Source organism: Tamandua tetradactyla, chromosome 9, assembly GCF_023851605.1.
Source record: "Tamandua tetradactyla isolate mTamTet1 chromosome 9, mTamTet1.pri, whole genome shotgun sequence".
Classification (NCBI taxonomy): domain Eukaryota; kingdom Metazoa; phylum Chordata; class Mammalia; order Pilosa; family Myrmecophagidae; genus Tamandua; species Tamandua tetradactyla.
In genome coordinates, this window is record NC_135335.1 from 6,953,084 (window position 1) to 6,972,769 (window position 19,686).

General features: G+C 61.7%; 4 protein-coding genes across 4 annotated transcripts; 3 read left to right on the forward strand and 1 right to left on the reverse strand.

The window, feature by feature from the left end:
- LOC143645506 (uncharacterized) lies at positions 1 to 6,455 on the reverse strand. The gene is made up of 8 exons (XM_077114826.1): positions 6,451 to 6,455; positions 5,471 to 5,824; positions 4,550 to 4,997; positions 4,099 to 4,129; positions 3,870 to 4,013; positions 2,626 to 2,735; positions 2,152 to 2,299; positions 1 to 2,051 (listed from the first exon to the last, which is right to left on the reverse strand). The coding sequence occupies exons 1-8, from the start codon at positions 6,453 to 6,455 to the stop codon at positions 2,023 to 2,025; spliced, it is 1,269 nt and encodes a 422-aa protein (XP_076970941.1). The 3' UTR covers positions 1 to 2,022.
- Positions 6,456 to 6,878: 423 nt separating this feature from the next.
- GPR152 (G protein-coupled receptor 152) lies at positions 6,879 to 8,588 on the forward strand. The gene is made up of 2 exons (XM_077114951.1): positions 6,879 to 7,927; positions 8,120 to 8,588. Exons 1-2 carry the CDS (start codon positions 6,879 to 6,881, stop codon positions 8,586 to 8,588), a joined length of 1,518 nt encoding a protein of 505 aa, XP_076971066.1.
- A 3,573-nt stretch (positions 8,589 to 12,161) lies between these two features.
- On the forward strand, positions 12,162 to 17,161 carry CORO1B (coronin 1B). The gene is made up of 11 exons (XM_077115542.1): positions 12,162 to 12,256; positions 12,964 to 13,166; positions 13,505 to 13,627; positions 13,725 to 13,854; positions 13,935 to 14,116; positions 14,212 to 14,331; positions 14,719 to 14,823; positions 14,903 to 15,048; positions 15,265 to 15,322; positions 16,293 to 16,589; positions 16,706 to 17,161. The coding sequence occupies exons 2-11, from the start codon at positions 12,966 to 12,968 to the stop codon at positions 16,829 to 16,831; spliced, it is 1,488 nt and encodes a 495-aa protein (XP_076971657.1). The 5' UTR covers positions 12,162 to 12,256; positions 12,964 to 12,965; the 3' UTR covers positions 16,832 to 17,161.
- A 384-nt stretch (positions 17,162 to 17,545) lies between these two features.
- On the forward strand, positions 17,546 to 19,683 carry PTPRCAP (protein tyrosine phosphatase receptor type C associated protein). Its single transcript, XM_077115544.1, has 2 exons — positions 17,546 to 17,674; positions 18,844 to 19,683. Exons 1-2 carry the CDS (start codon positions 17,672 to 17,674, stop codon positions 19,432 to 19,434), a joined length of 594 nt encoding a protein of 197 aa, XP_076971659.1. The 5' UTR covers positions 17,546 to 17,671; the 3' UTR covers positions 19,435 to 19,683.
- Positions 19,684 to 19,686: the final 3 nt, after the last annotated feature.

Consider the following 19,686-nt stretch of genomic DNA (forward strand, 5'->3'; position numbering starts at 1 on the left):
TTCTGGCATCTATTGTTGCCAATGAAAAGTCTTCAGTGAGTTTAATTGTTGTTCCTTGTTGGAAATAATCTTACTTTTCTCTCAACTTGTTTTTTTCAAAAAGATTTCCTTTTTAGTGTATTCTGCAGTGTCAATGGGTGTTCTGTAGATACTGATTTATTTTTATATATTCTGCCCTGGTTCCAATGCACTCCCTCAAGGTGGCAATTTAAGTCTTTGTTTAGTTATGGATGAAGGGTCTCAACAAACTCCACAGGAGAAGTTCGCTGGCTAAAGACAAAGTGAAAAATTTATCACCTCCCTTGAAAGTCTTCAGTTGATTTGATCAAATCCAATTTGATTATATTGAATTATATTATCTTGTTTGCAGGAGACATTCCCTTAGTTGATAGTAAAGATGTAGTCAGCCATTATCTCTTTGAATATTGCCTCATACACACTTCCTATATTCTCTCTTTATGAGAATCCTAATGATTTTTTCCTACCTTTTAATATTTTCCATTTTTTAACCCATCAGTACTACATTTTGGATGATTTCTCAGATACAGCTTCCAGTTCATTAATTTCCTTAAAAGATCTCTAATCTGCTGTTTAACGTATCCAGCAATACATATTTTTTCATTCCAATGTCTCTATCTTTTATTTCTAGAAGTTCTACTGGTTTCTTTTTTGAAATCTTCCTGTTCTTTTTTCATATTATCCTATTATTGCATTTGGGTCTCTCTTCCTTGTCTAAAAATTTTTTACATTCTTTTTATTTTTGAAAGATTTTATTGTGATGTACTCATTTATCATATATTCCATCCAAACTATACAATCAATATCTCACAGTTAGTTGTGCAATCATCACACTCACTTGTAGACCATTTCCCTTACTCCTAAAAGAAAATTATCAGAAGGACACACAAAAAGAAAACCCAAAACACCCCATATCCCTTAAGCCCCCTATTCATGACCCCTTGTCTTGGTGCAGTACACCAGTTACAGCTGATGGAAGAATTTTAAGGTATTTCTGTCAACTGTAGTCTATAGCTTGCAACTATGTCCCCCCACTCCATACCACTCTATTATTAACTCTTTGTCCCAGTGTCATATATTTCTTACATTCATTTTATGGTCTGTCTTAGGTTGTTCTACTTTTTTGTTGTTGACATGTTGGAGCCCTAACTCCCCTGTTTGTTCCATCTGCTCATTGTCCCTCATGGTGGCTTGTTTTGTTGTGTGAATTCTAACCTTTTGTTCTGAGTTCCTTCTCAGGAGTGACGGGGTATTTTTAGAAGTCCCACGTGCCCTGGGTTGAGACAGAGGCCCCTCCTCAGCAGTTTTCTAATCGCTTCCAGGTTCTCTAGGGTAACTCTTTTCCACTCCAGGCCCTGAATATCTAGGCAAGCTTCCTTGCCACTTTCTCAGACTGGTAGGTGGCGATATATTTCAGTCTCCCTTTTGGGAACAGGATAGCCCTTTGAAGCCCTGGAATGTATCCAGGAAGTTAATTCCTTGCTTCCTAGACTTCTGCAGATCTTTTGTGTTGGAGCCAGGGCCCCAGAGCCTCTAACCAGATCTAAAACCCCCACTGTGGCAGCTCCCACCTACCATTCCAGCTTTGATTTCTCTTTGTCTTTGGTAGCTGGGTGCTCAGCTATTCATCTACACGTCTGAGGAGTGGGAAGAGGTCTGCCACCTTCCCGATTCTCCATGTCACTCGAGGTCCCCCCCCACCTCATCTGTGAATGCTGCCGGCTCCATGGAACTCCCTTCCCCCTAAAAGACTGGAGATACCCACATCTCGCACTGGGGAATAGCAGGCAGTTGGGGGCTGGCTCCATCTCAGCGGCTTGGGTCCGGGGAAGGGCAGGGCAGAGGACAGCATGAGCAGGTAGGTGCTTCTGCCAGATGGGGTCGGGGGTAAGAAGCCTGGGGGCCACTGGGCTAAATCCATGGGGGGCCTCTTGGGGGAGGATACGCTGAACAAACCCTGCTGGAGTTTGGGCCACCGGGATAACTATTCTCCAGCCTGGAGCCTCAGTGTCTGGACAGCATCATCACGAACTCTGCAAGGGAGAAGGGGCAGGGCTTAGGCCTGTCCAGGTCGGGGCTGCCAGGGGGCGCCGGGGTCACCCAGGGAGCAAGAGGGATGGGAGAGAGACTCACCATCAAAGTCTACGGTGCCGTCCCCATTGAGGTCCACCTCCCGGAGCATTTCCTCCAGCTCAGGGCCCTCCAGCGGCTCCCCCAGCAGAGCCGGCACTGCCTGCTGCAGCTCGGCCACTGTGATTCGTCCATCCCTGTCCCTGTCGAACTAGGGTCCCCGAAGGGTTCAGCCCCTTCCACCCCAAAGTGCTTCTGCAGGTACCTGTCTCCACTCCTGCCACTTCCTCTGCCTGGATCCCCCCAACTTTGCACATCCAAACCCTCCCATCTTCCCAGGCTAAGCCGGTATGCCCCCTACTCCAGGAAGGCCCCCTGGGCTGACCATCCTTCTACCCACCCCCGTCCTGGCTGGGAGTGTGCCCAGCCCTCTCTGGACCGCTCCCTGGGCCCTAGGCCCACCCCCTGCAAGGCTCCTGGCCTCCAAAGGGTGGGGGCCCCCCAACCTCTCCCTGCCCGCAGAGCCCCGGGCCACACCTCCCGGAAGGCGATGCGCAGCTCCCGCACCCCCAGCATGTGCGCCGTCTCCTCCCGCAGTTTTGGGCTCATCAGGTCCACAAATTCCTCGAAGTCCACGCGGCCGCCCACTGCGGGCCCAGGCAGTGTGTCAGGAGGTGAGGGCTGTGGCCCACGGAGGGACGACACCAGGGCTGGGCCCTCCCCAGCTGGGCTTCCGGGTAGAAGGAGCCGCACCCATGCCCAAGCCTCCCGGTCTGGGGGAACCAGACCAGGCTTTGGAGCCATACAGCCCTGGGTTCAAATCCCGGCTCTGTCGCGGTTCATGCCACGTGCGTGGCTATTAAACACCCTCCCTCCTCCTAGAATGGGGGTGAGTGAATCTACTCCGTGGGGTGCTGTCGGGATCAGAGTTTGTGCCAGAAAGTGCTGGAACCCAGGAGGTCGGCAATCAAAGCCACCGAAAAAGTCTACCCATGCAGCTCCTCTGTTCTCAGATACCACCGGTTAAAAAGCACCAATGGTCGAATAACAGTTTGGGGGGAAAGAAAAGAATCACCACACTAAATGCTCCCATCAATTTCCATCCCTGATTTTGGAAACTGTAAAATACACTGTGCATGGGTTCTGAAATTAAGGGACATCATGTTTCAGGACAAACCGGCAAATGACAATTACACAAGCGCCCATGCCACAAGTAATACCCGTCGGGATTCCACCATGCCGGGCCCAGCCTAGCCCCCTCCTCACTCCTGCCCCCAGCCTGAACCTGAGGCCCTGGGGCCCCAGAGTCACCCCCTGAATGGTTTATCGGGGACTCCAGAAATGGGGCTCACCGAACCGCAGGAGGCTGTTTCCCAATTCAGGCTGCAGCCAGCATGGCATGGGAGTGGGGGCACACACTGTCCCCCCGCCTCCCCTGTTGCTTAGGGTCCATGGGTGAGTCCCAGCAAAGAAAGACCTTTATCCAGGAGTCCCAAGTGCCTGGGCCGGGCAGGGGAGGGGCTCAGGTGGGGGAGGGCAGGGCTGCGACAGCCCCTCCTTGCCTGCTCGCTACCCTGGGGTGCTGGAATGTGGAGCCTCGTGTCCCTGCATCTGGGCTGACATGATCATGTCCGCCTTCCCCTGGAAACTGTCACCCCCCTCACCCCCCTCCAACCCAGTGGACCCCCAGAGCCACCCTCAGAGGCCCCTGCCCCACCCCCTAGCGGTCCCCTTGAACCTGAGGCTCAGAGAGGCCCAGGCGGCGGGGCCCAGCAACTCACTGCGCATCTTGATGTGCTGGGAGAGCTCGATGAGCTCCATCTCGGTGGGCATGTAGCCCAGCGTCCGCATGCAGGCGCCCAGCTCCCGGTGGCCGATGCAGCCGTCCTGGTCAGTGTCGAACTCCTCGAAGGCCGCCTGCAGCTCTGCAGGGGGCTGAGGTCAGGCCGGGGACCCTGGGCTCAGGGACAGCCCCCTCCCTGCGACCAGCAGCAAGGAAGGGCCACTCACCGTCCAGCTCCTCCGGGTCCAGCTCGCGGTCCTGCAGGCAGAGAGCCCAGCGTGGCCCCAGGGCTGGCCTCGGCTCCATGCCACCCCGTTGGTCCCCCCTGCAGGTCCAGCCCAGCCCTGGCCACCACCGGCCTCAGCGAGGTCCAGGGGCAGGGCCGACCCCGACAAAGGCAGGAGAGGCAGCTGAAGCCCCCTGGCCCCAAGAGGGGAGCCCCTACCCCCCATTCCTGGCCCGGAAGTGCTGCGCTCCCACCCGCGCCCTGAGCCGGGGTTGGCAGCTTAGCCCCACCGCCCAGGCCGGCCTGGGACCTGCCCTCCCCCCTCGGTGGAAAACCTGTCCCTGCCCTCCCGATCGGGGCTCCCCAAGTGGAGGCACAGGAGGCCTGAGCCCCTGGGGACTGAGCCCCCATCCCTCCCGCCCAGGCCCCAGGCCTGCCCCCCACCCCCTGACCTTTCCGAAGAGGCGGTTGAGCAGCGGCCAGTAGGTGCTCTGGGCAGCATCGTGTGGGGGCCCCGGGCGGCGCCGGCGGGACTGGGCACGGGCCGGCCTGGGCGCCACGGCGGGTGGCTCCTCGGGCCCCTGCCTGCTCTTTGGGGCATCTTTGCTGTCCCCCAGATCCTCAGAGCCCTTCCGGGACCCTCGGGGGCCCCGCTCCTTCTCACTCCTCCTCCTGCTCGGGACTGGCGCCTCCGCGCCACCCCTGGGGGCCGCCCCTCCCGCGGGGGGCTGCTGGGGGCCGGGGGCCGGGGCAGGGCAGGGCTGTCCCCTTGCTGGCCCGCTGGCCATGTGGGGAGGGGCGGCAGGGCTCAGAGACGTGGCCCCACGGAGTGCCCTTGGTTCTTGAGTCCCACAAAGCTGAGAGTTCCCCTCCCCGTCCCCCCCACCCCAGGTCCAGGCCCTGAGGGGGATTAGGGGAAGAGAGACAGACAGGCCAGGCTCTAATCCCCACCTGTCCGGGGTGGGCCAGGGCACAGCCAGAGAGGTCAAGGGGACTGGCCGCTGGGAGCAGCAAGGGGTGCTGGGCCCCGTGGGTGCCACGAGCTCCCAACTCCAGCTCTGCCACTTAGAAGCTGGGAGACCCAGCCCATTTTGCCTCTCCAGGCCTCAGTTTCCCCATCTATAAAATGGGGAGGACAGTGCTGAAGGGGCACGGACGGACACAGCCCAGCCTTGTGAAATGGGCAGGACTTAGCCGAGCTGGGTGGACACGGGAGGGCTTCCCGGGCAGGAGGGAGAGGGGCGCAGCTGGGTACAGGGAAGAGACCAAATCAGTTGCCGAATGGCATCCCCAGTGGGTGACAACCCGGCTGGAGCAGAGGGTGTGTGAAGTCAAGGATGAGAGGCCACATCGCAGAGGCCTTGAATGCTGACGGAGGGATCGGGGTGGGGGTGATGCCGGAGGAGATGGGTGCTCGTGGGCCCCGGAGTCTGGGGTGAGGGGATTCCAGCCATCCGGCCGTGTCGGGGTCCAGGGCTGGCCGGTCACCTGGCCCGATCGGGCTGGGGTTAGGGTTTCCCGGCGAGCAGCCCATGAATGATTGATGTCCCATCGGCTTGGGTTTCCTGCCTTGCTGCCGCCGGGCCCCACACACCAGACCCCGGCGAGGGGCCGAGCAGACGGCGGGGGACACTGGGCAGGCAGGCACACCCCGCTCCTTCCGGCTGCCGGCCCACACCCCACAGGTAAGCCAGGCCCCGCCGGGCCAGACCCGGGGGCCCAGGGCCCTGATGCCACAGGGGCTAGAGCTTGCAGAGTGGGGTCCCCCCAAACAGGATCCCTGGGCTCCAAGTACCTAGAGCTGGGGAACCCCTCCCTGGCTCCCCCACCAGGCATGCACCTTTCTGGGGCCTTGGCTCTGCTAACTCAGTGCTGGTACCAGCGCTTTCACCACCTTCCCTCTGCCAGCTGGGGAAGGCGGGGTGGGGGGGAGGAATGGGGGAGCTGGCCTCTTGGGTGACCCCCCCGGCTCTCACCCCACCGATGAATCTTCTGCTCCCTTGGGTGTTTAGTAGCCTCCGCCCAGGGACAGGAGGAGGCCACCTGCTGTCTGAGCTGTGGGAAGGGAATGGGGTCATAGGGTGGGGTAGGGGGGTCGGGGACAGGGAACTCCCCTTTAGTCCATGAGTTGAATTTGGGGAAGGGAGTCTCTTTCTGTCCCAGCCTCCTTGGCCACCCTTAGGTGCTTGAGGGCTCATGGGACCTCAGACCCTTCCCCTCCTGGAATTTGAAACAGTTGAATCCCAGCATACCAAGAAAAAAAAGGGCTTTGCAATGAGCTAGCCAACTGGTTCTCAGGCTGTGTTCCCTGGAACCACAGGGGGGTTGCTCTCCCTTCCTTCAATCTGAGTACCCCATTTTAGTCCATATGAGTTCCACTGTAATATTTCACTTATAGAAAAGAGTCAGCCTTAAAAACATGTTTGAAAGCTTCTGGTTTAGTCTGGTTGGACACACTGGGATTCCGAGGGGCAAAATGATCCATCAGTCTGGGTTTGAGTCCCTGGTGCCTCTCTACCTTTGGCAAGTCACTGAAATCCTGGACTGTCCTCTCCTCACCTTTAAAGGGGATTTACGGGCACTTAGATGAGGTCCCTATTTGACATCCCTGGCACACGCTAATTACCCCAAGGGCCATAACAAAAGGGGCAGCAACCTGTTTGGAGATGCACACCATCCTCTCTCCCGTGATCATTCATTCGTTTGCTCATCCATTCATTCATCTGCCAGGCTCCCACTGCACGCTCAGAGGTCCACTGGGGACCTCAGATAGTCACTGCTATGGAAACCAGCCTGCGCGCCGCCGGCCACGGACCCCGCACGGAGCTTGCTGACGACGAGGATGCCTATCCCCAGGGTGGCTGGGACACGGTCTTCCTGGTGGCCTTGCTGCTCCTGGGGCTGCCGGCCAACGGGCTGATGGCGTGGCTGGCCGGGTCCCAGGCCCGACACGGAGCAGGCACGCGCCTCGCCCTCCTCCTGCTCAGCCTGGCCCTCTCGGACTTTTTGTTCCTGGCGGCGGCGGCCTTTCAGATCTTGGAGATCCGGCACGGGGGACACTGGCCGCTGGGGACGGCCGCCTGCCGCTTCTACTACTTCCTCTGGGGCGTGTCCTACTCCTCCGGCCTCTTCCTGCTGGCCGCCCTCAGCCTGGACCGCTGCCTGCTGGCGCTGTGCCCCCGCGGGTACCCCGCGCGCCGCCCCGCCCGCCTGCCGCTCTGGGTCTGCGCCGGGGTCTGGGTGCTCGCCACGCTCGTCAGTGCGCCCTGGCTGGTCTTCCCCGAGGCCACCGCCTGGTGGGACGACCTCGTCATCTGCCTGGACTTCTGGGACAGCGAGGAGCTGCCGCTGCGGATGCTCGAGATCCTGGGGGGCTGCCTGCCCTTCCTCCTTCTGCTCACCTGCCACGCGCTCACCCAGGCCGCCGCCTGCCGCCTCCGCTGCCACCGCCGCCGCCACCGCCACCCGCCGGGGCCCCCGGCCTGCCGCGGCTTCGCCCGCATCGCCGAGACCCTGCTGTCGGCCTACGTGGTCCTGCGGCTGCCCTACCAGCTGGCGCAGCTGCTGTACCTGGCCTTCCTGTGGGACATGTACCCCGGCTACCTGCTCTGGGAGGCCCTGGTCTATTCCGACTACCTGGTCCTGCTCGACAGCTGCCTCAGCCCTTTCCTCTGCGTCCTGGCCAGCGCCGACCTCCGGGCCCTGCTGCGCGCGCTGCTGGCCTCTTTCGCGGCTGCGCTCTGCGAGGAGCAGCCGGGCAGCTTCACGCCGGCGGAGCCACGCACCCAGGTGGACTCTGGGGGCCAGACCCTGCCTGGGCTGTCGTCTGTGACCCAGCTGCAGCTGGACCCCACGCCCCAACCATGGTCGGAATCTGCGGCCCAACCACGGTTGGACCCTGCGGCCCAACCACGGTCGGATTCTGCGGCCCAGCCGCCAGCGGACCCTGCGGCCCAACCACGGTCGGATTCCGCGGCCCAGCCACAGTCGGAATCCGCGGCCCAACCACGGTCGGATTCCGCGGCCCAGCCACGGTCGGAATCCACGGCCCAACCACGGTCGGAATCCACGGCCCAACCACGGTCGGATTCCGCGGCCCAGCCACGGTCGGAATCCACGGCCCAACCACGGTCGGATTCCGCGGCCCAGCCACAGTCGGAATCCACGGCCCAGCCACAGTCGGAATCCGCGGCCCAACCACGGTCAGATTCTGCGGCCCAGCCGCCGACGGACCCCGCAGCCCAACCACGGTCGGACCCCACGGCCCAACCACGGTCGGATTCTGCGGCCCAGCCGCCGTCAAACTCCGAGGCCCAGACCCCCAGGCCCAATGCCAACTCAGCCCCCAGCCCCTCTGATGAGGCCTCCGCCGCCCCAACCATAGATCCCACCCCAGGAGGCCCTGAAAACTCAGCCACGCCTGCTTCCTCGGAGAGAGAGAGCCCCAGCAGTGACCCCCCAGAGGAGGCTCCCACCGCAGGCCCCACGTGAGGGCCCTGGAAAGCCCAGACTCGCCAGGGCAGTGGAGGAGCCCGAGGGAGGCAGAGGAACGAGCCCGTCAGCAGGGCGGGGAGCGGTGGAAGCAGTCAGCTTGGAAAACCCCACCGAGTCCTTCGGGGCCTGGAAGGATGACTTGGGGGAAGTGAAAACAAAGTTGTCAAAAGTCTCAGGCAGTTTGTCGTGAGTCCCCCACCCCGGCCCTGCCAGGCTCTTCCACGGCTGCTCTTGACACACGGTCACCCAAGAGCCCCCTGAGCCACAGCTAAAGGTGTCCTGCCAGCTCCTGCCCCCCAACATCCCCAGATGTCACTGACCACTCAGCCGAGGTCCTGCAGGAGGAGGACAGCAGGGGGGACTTCCCCTGGGCTTGCCCTGACCTCCCTTTCCTTTTTCCCTCCCTCCCTTCCTCCCTGTCCCGTCCAGGGCACAAGAAAGCCAAATGAAGTCCCTGCAGAGAAAGGGGGAAGCCATGAATCAGCAAAAACCTCAAGCAAGACCCCAAGGCCCTAGTGGCTCACAAGCTAGCCTGGCCTGTCTGAGCCCTCTCCTCCAGCCCCCCAGCCCCAACTGGCAGTGAGGCTGAGGCACTACATGCCTCAGCAAGGTGGGGGAGAATAGAGGTAGGAGCTAGCCAGCTTATATCCGAATCCGGCTCTGCCCTGGGCTAGCTGAGCAATTCCGGACAAGGTACTTCGTTCGCCCTCTGAGCTACTGTTTCTTCCCCCACAAAATGGGCTGTTGTGAGGGTTGAATGAGAAAGTGTATGAGGCGCCCCATAAAAGCCTGGCACGCCGCAGGGGCCCAGTAAGCAGATGCTCTTCTCCTTCATTGGTGTAGACGAATTTCCCAGGAGAATGGATGGGAGGAGGTGGCTGGGGAAGCCACTTGCTGGCCTGAGTATTGTATCTACTACTGCTCTGGCCTGCGGAACCCCAGGGTGCCTAAGAGGGGGCCGCCTCTGTGCTTTGGGGAGCTCCGCAGGACTTCAAAGTCTGGCTCTAGGGTTCAGCCGGCACCCACCTGGCCCCCTGCTGCCTCCCTCTGTCTGAGCTGTTCTATATGCTCAGTCCAGAAAGCCCAGATGGAGGATGCACAAGCAGAGAGTTCTGAAAAGGCCCGAGTCTCCCCAGAGGCCACATGGCAGCTCGGGGCAGAACCAGCCTTTTCCCTCGCGGGCCACCTGCACTGCAGGAAAAACTGCCTCATGCTGAAAGTCCCTCTTCCAATCCCCACCTCACTTCCCCTTTCACGCTGTCACCCTCTCCTGACACCCCACCCCACCTAGTTTCCTCCCAAGCCCCTGTGTTCCCAAACCAGGCCGCTTTCCCCTCTCCCCGCAATCCTGCCCCCCCCCCCCATTAGCTCAGCATCATGACCTTGGGCAGCTGAACCGTGCCCTCACCTGCAAGGATTCCTGACAATGACATTTTTGTGTGCTACCCCTTCCCTGGGGTGCTGGCGGTTCAGAAGGGCAGCAAGCAACCTGCAGTGGTGTAGCCAGATCTGGGTTTCAGTTTCTAGCTCCCACTCAGCCTCAGTTTTCTCCTCTGTAAAATGGGAGCACCAACACTCTCCTCACGGGGTTGGCTCTTATAATCATTAAATGAGCTGGAGGAGGGGAAGCTGCTGCTGGTGCTGATGGTGGGCGGTAGTGCTAGCAGCTGAATGGTGGCATTTTCTCCAAGTGGAATTTGGGAAACTGAGGCGGGTGGGAGAGAGAGATTGCTGGGCAGGGAATCTTCCATTCATTCATTCATCAAATCTTTAATTGAGTACTTGCTATGTGCCCTTGTGGCCAGCCTTCCATTTGGGGGATGTAGGGAGGTGGGGGGATAAGGGGGTGGCCTCTGGTGCCCTCAGGGTTTATTTCAATCCACTTACTCACCAGCTATCTGACCTTCGGCAAGGCACTTCACCTCTTTATCACTCAGTGTCCACATCTGTAAAATGGGGATCCCCCCACGGATGTTACCTCTGAGAAATGCTTGGAAATTGCCTGGCACGTGGTAGGTGCTCTATAATCACTAGCCATGAATCTGATTGCACCGGGGGCAGTCCCAGGCTGCATCCAGGCCCGAGACTACCCGCCGCCCTCCACCCTGCCCATAAAAGTTTTCACACTCTTCCCCGTTCTCCGCCCCCCTCCCCCAATGGAGTGCACGAAGCCTGAGTGCAGGGCGACTTCTATGGCCCTTGTGGCACTCTGCAATGTCCTTCTCCCCTTGCCCAGGTAAGACTTCCCAAGCAAAGCCTTTTCAACGTGGCAAGCATATCAGAGAATAAAACCTCAGTACCAGTGCCTTCCTTTTGCTCTGGTCCACTCCCCAAGGCCAATCCCATCTCCCAGGGCCCCAAGGGGAATCCCACCCACAGGGACAAATTGCTATCCAGGTAAAGGCAAGAGAAGCAACTAGAAGAAATGGTGCCCTGAAAGGTTTTGCAGGATAAAGAAGAGTTTGCCTGGTAGCAGAGAAGCAACTAGAAGAAATGGTGCCCTGCAAGGTTTTGCAGGATAAAGAAGAGTTTGCCTGGTGGCAAACACAAAGAAGGGCTTTGTGTTGGGGAAACAGGCACCCAAGGCCAGAGGGTGCGAAACGCAGAAGGCTCACCTCCAAGATACAGCCCCCTACCTCACCCCCACCCACCTCATGAGCAGGGCTCCTGTCGCCATCCCTCTCTCTCCATCAAAAGGACCAGATACTAATTCTGTGAGTTGTGGATAGGAACATTTTTCAGCTCTACCTTCAGGGTTCTGTTCATTCATTCATTGAATATATATTAATTAAACACCTATTGTGTGTTGGGGTAATAAGTGTTAGAAGCTGGGATAGAGTTGGAGAACCATGGAAAGTCCCTGTTCTCAATTTGCTGACGTCCTAGACGGCAAGGCAGACCAAAAGCAAATGCATGAGAATTATATAATGTAACATCAGGTAGTAAGTAATAAGGGCCTGGGGCAGGGGACGGGGGTGGGGGGTAAGCAAGGATCAGAGAGTGAGTGCCATGGGGCCACCAATCCTGGTTGAGGGGACAGACGACAGACTCTGGCCATGGGACCCACAGGGACCCCTAAGCCCTCCCAGGGTGGGACAGGATGGAAGTGGCCCCGAGAAGTTCAGTCTGGGCTCTTTGTCACAGGGAGGGAGGTGTCTGGACTGATTTCTGGGCCTGCAGGAGAGATGGTAAGAAAAGGCGGCCTGGTGGGAAGGATGGGCTGGCTGGGGCCTGCTGCTCCCTCTTAAAAGATTGCTGTTTTATTTACATTATTAGCTAAGAGCGTGAACTTTCAGCATTAAAAATGAGGCACGTGTATCTATACACTGTCATATCGGAGTCGGGTGCCGGGTTAGGGCCACCCTGTGGGTTGCATTAGGGTGGGATTCAGTCCACTCCGGAGGACGCTGCGAGGAGAAGCGGGATGGGGGACCCCTCCCCGGCCCCCTTGTCCCGAGGGGCTCGCGAAGGGCTTCGGCTCCCAGCCTCCGGGGTGGCCCGCGGCTCCGCCCCGCCCCTCGCGCGTGCCTCGGCCCCGCCCCCTCGAGCCCCCGCCCCGCCCCCGCCCCCGGCTCCTCGGTCACTTCCTGATTCCCGCTTCCTGCTTCCCAGAGGCCGGGATCCGGAGCCGCCCCAGGCCGGTGCCGCAGCCCCCGGCGCCCCAGGTGAACGCGGCGGGGCCGGGGCGGGGCGCGCCGGCGGGGGAGCGCGAGGCTGCGGAGCCCCCAGGACGGGGTGTCGCGGATCCGAGGAGACCCCCTTCCTGCGGCCGCGCCCCTCCCTCAGCCCCCGCCACCCCCCGGCCCTCGACCGGGGTCCCCTGGCAAGTGGGCGCCTGGGTCGCCTTGCACCCCGCGTGGAGGCCGCTGAGGGATGCGCTGCGCCCGGGAGCTGCCCGGCCCCGGCTCCCTGCTCCCCCCAGCCCCGGGACCCTGGGGATGAGACTGGGGCCTGGCCCAGCCCCACAGCCGAGCTCTCCCCTGCCTCTTGGCTCCTTCCTCCCCATCACCCCGACTCCAGTCCCTGAGCAGGACTGAGCCTGCTCGGCTGGTCCCAGGAAGAGCTAAGATTGCTTCCCTGCCTTGGCTCCTGCGTGTTCCCACTTGGTGCCACGGAGAGGCCTGGGTAGGGACCTGCAGACCCCTGTGGACTCAGCAGTGGCCCAGGCCAGGGGCCATTTTCCTGCTCAGATCCCCCAGGGTCGGGGAGGCAACCGGGGTCCGCTCCTGTGACCCCCACCCTGTAACTGGGGCCACCGGGACCCAGGCAGGTCCCCAGTCGCACCCAGCCCGCTGCCCTGCGCCCAGCCCTGGGAGGGCTGCGGGGCCCTCGGGATGGGTGACCACTGACCCAGGGCCTCTCTGCCCGGCAGCCATGTCCTTCCGCAAAGTGGTTCGGCAGAGCAAATTCCGGCATGTGTTCGGGCAGCCGGTTAAGAGTGACCAGTGCTACGAGGACATTCGAGTGTCCCGGGTGACCTGGGACAGCACCTTTTGCGCCGTCAACCCCAAGTTCCTGGCGGTGATCGTGGAGGCCAGTGGGGGGGGCGCCTTCCTGGTGCTGCCCCTGAGCAAGGTAGGCTCCATCGGGTCGGGGAAGGCAAGGGTCAGAGGTCAGGCTGTTCCCACACCCCAGGGCCCTGCCCCTGCCTCACCCACCCCACCCCCACTGCCAGCACAAGTATCAGGATCAAGGTGTGAGTGCAGGTGGAGAGAGGGTTTTATTGCAGCAAATTCAGTGTCAGAGGCTGCAAATGTTTTCTGCTTACCTGGGGGAGGGGGCGGGGTGCTGTCACCTGGCCGCTGATTGCCCTGGGGGGTGGGGGCCTTGGGGGCGGATCAGGAGGGCCGCTCTGGCAGAGAGATAGAGCCCTGGGCCATGGGTCCCCCTGACCGGTCCTCCCCTGCCTGCAGATGGGCCGCATCGACAAGGCCTACCCGACGGTGTGCGGGCACACGGGCCCTGTCCTGGACATCGACTGGTGTCCCCACAATGACGAGGTCATCGCCAGCGGCTCAGAGGACTGCACGGTCATGGTGCGGTGCGGTGTGGGGCGGGGGCTGGGGTGGGGGTGGGGGCCGGGGCCGCGGGGACAAGCAGAGACCCCCCCCCTCGTCCCCGCGCTGCCCGCAGGTGTGGCAGATCCCGGAGAACGGGTTGGCGTCGCCACTGACGGAGCCGGTAGTGGTGCTGGAGGGACACAGCAAGCGCGTGGGCATCGTCACCTGGCACCCGACGGCCCGCAACGTGCTGCTCAGTGCAGGTCTGCGCCCTGCCCCGCCCCTGGGGCCCAGGAGGGTGGGCAGAGCCGGCCTAGCAGGCTCATGGTCCCCAACCCCCCAGGCTGTGACAACGTGGTGCTCATCTGGAACGTCGGCACGGCCGAGGAGCTGTACCGCCTGGATGCCCTGCACCCCGACCTCATCTACAACGTCTGCTGGAACCGCGATGGCAGCCTCTTCTGCTCCGCCTGCAAGGACAAGACTGTGCGCGTCATCGACCCCCGTCGCGGCACCCTGGTGGCAGTAGGTGGCCTTGGAGGTGGCATGGTGGTGGGCAGGCCTCGCGGGCTCAAGCAGGATGCTGCACTAAGGGCCCCTTCCATCCCCCTCTCTTCCAGGAGCGGGAAAAGGCCCACGAGGGGGCCCGGCCCATGCGTGCCATCTTCCTGGCGGATGGCAAGGTGTTCACCACAGGCTTCAGCCGTATGAGCGAGCGGCAGCTGGCGCTCTGGGACCCGGTGAGCACTTGCCATCTCGCCTCTCCCTGCACCCCTGGTCTCCTCGCCCTCTGCACACTCCCTCATTTCTCCATGCTCCTCTGGGGCTCTGCCCGCATCGTTCCTGTCAATCCAAAGGCCCCGCCCTCCTCTGCTCGCTGGTATCCATCCTGCTGGCCTTCAAGGCCCCTGCCCTGCGGCGCTCTGTCCCCTAGCAGTCTCTGGGGACCGGCTCACCGGGCTGGGGGCTGGGAGGGCCGTGCGAGGCACGTGATAGGTGCCGAGGCTGAGGGGTCAGAAGGAACCCACCAGGTTTTCAGGGGCAGCCATCAGCTGGCACATGAGGTTGCCGTGGCCAGTCCTAGCTGGAGCTGGGGACTTGGCCCGACTGCCCCTTTCATGTGCCAGGAGAACTTCGAGGATCCCATGGCCCTGCAGGAGCTGGACTCAAGTAACGGGGCCCTGCTCCCCTTCTATGACCCCGACACCAGCATGGTCTACGTCTGCGGCAAGGTGGGCTGGGGCAGGGCAGGGGGCTGGGGGGCAGGGGAAGTGGGTGCTGGCTGAGCGCTGATGCCCGCCCTGGCTCCAGGGAGACTCCAGCATCCGGTACTTCGAGATCACAGATGAGCCCCCCTACATCCACTTCCTGAACACCTTCACTAGCAAAGAGCCCCAGAGGGGCATGGGCAGCATGCCCAAGCGGGGCCTGGAGGTCAGCAAGTGCGAGATCGCCAGGTAAGAGGGGTCCTCGAGGCTGCCGTCTGCAGGCGGGGCTCAGCTCGGGATCGAGGGTAGCCTGGGAGGCCAGGGTGGGAGGTCATATCGTGGGGGGGGCTGCTGAGGCACTGCCCAGAGGTCAGGAGGCAAACACAGGGGCTGTCTGGGGATCGGTGTATGAGAGAGCTAAAGGGGGATTCCACCACTGGCTCTCCCCTCCCCTCCCTTCTCCAGGTTCTACAAACTACATGAGCGCAAGTGTGAGCCCATTGTCATGACTGTGCCAAGAAAGGTGAGGCTACCTGGTTCCCTCCTCTAGCATGTGGGCCATGCAGAGGTGATGGGTGAGGCCTGTGAGTGGGAGGTAACCATGGGTGGAATGTGGTCAGGGAGTTGGACAGATGCCAGGTAGGGGGCAGGCGAGGCCCCAGCCCAGAGAAGCCAGAGAGCACAGTTGGGGTGGGGATGTGGCAATCATGGAGGTCTTCCCGGAGGCAGCAGCCTGGACAGCTTGGCTGGGGAGTAGGCCAGATGGGCATGGATTTGGGAGTGGAGAGAGGGACCGTGAGGAGGGGACCAGGCCAGAAGCCTTGCGTATAGCTTCCTGAATTCTCCACCTAGTATGTGCCAAGTGCCCCATCCAGCATGCCAAGCAGCATCTCAGGGAGGAGCACTCTTCACAAGGCCTGCAGGGCCTGCCCCAGGACCTCCCAGCCCATGGGGGCACAAACACAGCTCCCAGAACCCCAGAATCCCACTCTGGTCCCTGTACCTTGCAGGGGAACGTGTCCCAGGGAAGGTTGGGGAAGGTTTTGGAGGAAGCTGTTAGCAGCATCCAGAAGGGAAGTGAAAAGTCATTTAAGAAAGGTCACTTGGGGTTAGGCCATTGGAAGAGGGGTTGACAGGATACAAGCCAGGAGCCAGGGGACAGAGAGGAGGTGGCCCCCGGAGTCCAGACCCGAGACGAAGCCTGAGCCAGGACAGGGGCTGTGGGGATGAGAGAAGAGGGCAGGGGGTGAGCTGGGGAAGGCTTCCTACCTGCTGGGGAGGGTGGTGGGCAGGCGGCCGGCTTGGTTCACCTGTGGCCTCTGAGATGAGGTCAGGAGAGGGGTCAGGGCTGGGGTCACAAGAGAGGGAAGGCTGCAGCCAGGGTGCAGGGAGCCTAGAGAGCTGCTCCTGGCCCCTGCCCCATCAGCGGAGTGGCACGTGCTGGCCAGGGCTGCTCATTGCCTTGGCCCTCTGGGCCCCCGTCCCCTGCCCAGTCGGATCTCTTCCAGGATGACCTGTACCCCGACACGGCCGGGCCTGAGGCGGCCCTGGAGGCGGAGGAGTGGGTGAGAGGGCGGGATGCCGGCCCCCTCCTCATCTCTCTGCGGGAGGCCTACATACCCAGCAAGCAGCGGGACCTGAAGGTCAGCCGACGAAACGTGCTCTCTGACAGCCGGCCCGCCGCAGCCCCTGCCCCTGCCGGCCTCAGGGCCTCCACGTCCACTGCCACCGCTGTCACTGCCGCCGCCACCGCCACCACCACCCCCAGTGGCAGACTCGCTGGAGCTGGGGTACGGGCCCCACAGGCCACGGAGGGGTGGGGACAGGGGTCATCTGCTCTGTGGGGTGTGCCCAGGCCCCTCGCTGCCCTGCTCTGGGGTCCCTGACCCAGATGATGCCCCCACAGGAGGCTGGGAAGCTGGAAGAGGTGATGCGGGAGCTGCGGGCGCTGAAGGTGCTGGTCCAGGAGCAGGGGATGCGGATCAGCCGCCTGGAAGAGCAGCTCGGGCGCCTGGAGAACGGGGACGCGTAGGAACAGCGCCCCGGTGGATGCCACCCCTGCCTCCGCCATCCCCCCACCCTTGTCACTCAGCTCCTGCTGGCAGGTGACACCGGGCCAGCTGGGTGCTGAGGGCCTGGGGTGGCTCGGGCCAGTCCACACCCAGCCTATCCTGTGGTCCCCTTGGTTTCAGCCACCGTCTGGCTTTTGTCATTATTACCGTGTAGGAATTTTGTACCAAGGCAAGCTTGCTTGTCCTCTGAGGGACCACCACACCCACCCCTGCACAGCCCCTGCCCCCTCTCCGAGGAAGCAGAAGGGATGGGTTCTATATTTTCATTCCAAATAAAGTTCTTTCTAAAAGCCAGGTCTAACCTTCCACTGCAGGGGTGGGGCTGGGAAAGGAAGTCCAGGCAGATGGGGACAGAGGAGGCCCGCAGGCGTCCTGGTGGGAGGAAGGTCTTCCAGGCAGGGAAACTGAGGCAGAAGACCTGTGGCCATCTCCTCGCCGTGTCCCTCCCTCTGCACACAGGCCTCGTCCCACGAGGGGCCCGTGAGGACTGCAGTGTGGATCCGGGTGGTCTCAGGGGCCTGGGGCCCCACTAGGGTCCCGAGACAGTGGGGGACAGGCGGGGTGGTCTTGGAGGCGTGGGGCCCCACTAGGGTCCCGAGACAGTGGGGGACAGGCGGGGTGGTCTCAGGGGCCTGAGGCCCCAATAGGGTCCCGAGACAGTGGGGGTAGGCGGAGTAGCCTGGGCAGGAAGCGGAAGCGTCGGGTCGCCCCTAACGGCTGTTGAGTGCACCGAGAGCTCACATCTCGCTCAACCCTGCCAGAGCTGGAGGTGGGTGCCCTGCGTGGAGGCCAGCAGACCAATGGTGAGCAGCAGGGACCCCAGGTTTTGGGGGTGGGGTGGCAAGACGGTAGGGCTGGAATGTCTGGGCCCCAGAAGCCAAGGAATCATCCCCCTCCCCTCCCACCAGACCCAGGGGCCAAAGAAGCTGGTCAAGGGCAGAGGTGAGAAACCCAGGACAGACGTGGGCTAAAGCTTTTGCTCACCTCCTGGGGCTCAGAACTCCAACTCCCCATGCCAGGCCTGGCTCCCCTCACCCTCTCTTTGGGAGCTAGAACTCGGCCACAGACCCCGCTTGCCTCCCCGGAACCTGGGCAGACTGGACCTGGGGCTAGGTAGGGGGGGATGGTTCACACCCAGCACACCTCCCCTGCAGAACCCTCCCCCACCTCGTTCCGACCGCAGGCTTCCTCTGGCAGCTGCACCCGCTCTTCCACCAGTCCCTGGCCCTGCACACCCGAGGCCCCCAGGGACGGGGTTTTGAACGGAAGCTCTGCAGCTGGGACAGCCCCCCGCCTGAGAGGGAAGCGGGGGTGGGGGGCTGCGGAGGGAAGGCTCAAGGGCCTGTGCCCCAGCCTGGGGCCTGCTGAGTGGAGAGTGATTGGTTCCCCCTCCCTTGGTTAGTCCAGGCCCTCCCCTCCATCCGGGGGCTTGGGAAAAACCTTCCTCGCTGGCACTAGCCTCACAGGCTCCTTCCCTCACATATCCCAAATGACAGGCCTTAACCCAGTCAGCCAGTATTTGTGCACCTACTATGTGCCAGGTATTGCTTTAGATGATTAGGATACTCAGTGAACAGACAGACCGAAAACACATGCCTCGCTGCCCTTTACATCCTGGACGGGGAAAATAAGAAGCAAACATAAGTAAGCAGCGTTATCCCATGTGCAAGGAGAGCCGGGGAAGGACAGCAGGTTTGAAGGGGGCTGTGGAAATAAACAGGGCAGCAGGGAGGCCCCACTGAGGTGATGCTGGAGCCCCAACTTGGAGGCCAGTGAGGAGGCTATGAGGGGACGGAGCCTCCAGGCAGAGGGACCAGCAGGTACTGAGGCCCCGGGCAAAAGTGGGCTCAGGACGTGCTCCGAGCAAGGGCTTGGGCTTCCCTGCATGACTGTTCCTGTGTCACAAGGAGAGACAAGGAAGGCAGCCTGGCCCCCAGCCCCGGGTGACGAGCCCTCACATCTCTCTCCACAGGCTCTACCCTACACCCTGGGGCTCGGGCTGCTGCTGGCCCCCCTGGGGGCCCTGGGCTCGGGCCGCAGACAGGACAGCAGGGACTCCAGCCGTTCTGTGATCATCCTGCTGTCACTGTTTCTCCTGCTGCTGGTCATTGGCCTGGCCCTGGCCTGGCGCCGCCTCATCCGTGACTCGGGGGGTTACTACCACCCAGTGCGCCTGGGGGCTGCGCTGTGGGGCCGCACTCGCCGCCTGCTGTGGGCCAGCCCCCCGGGTCGCTGGCTCAGGGAACGGATTGAGCTGGGGTCGCCGGACAACGACTCGGAGCAGCAGAAGGATGCCGAAGAAGACTACATCACAGCTGGGGGCCCGGCGGAGGCCGAAGCCCAGGAGGAGCAGCAGTGGCGTGGAGAGGGACCAGGACCAGAGCACGCCGGGGAACCACACGATGGTGACAGTGATGGTGGCCTGGGCCTAAGCATCCAGGGGCCACCAGGCTCGGGGGGCAGTGCCGAGGCCCTGCTCAGCGACCTGCATGCCTTCGCGGGCAGTGCGGCCTGGGATGACAGTGCCAGGGCCGCCGGGGGCTTCCATGTCACCGCACTGTAGGGCCAGCCTCGGCACCCCGCCCTGCCCAGCCACATGATCCCTGGGCCTCAGCTTCCCAAGCTGCCACTGCTGGACACAGCCTGCCCCGGACCTACTGGCACCACATGCCTGCACAGAGAGCCTCAGACTGTAACTCCCCCCACCAGCTCCTGTCCCCGAGGCTGTATCTCCTCCCCATCCCACAGGAAGGCAACCCCCTCACCCGCGGGGCAGAAAGCAGCCGTTTGAAATAAAACCTCCAGCCCTGAAGTC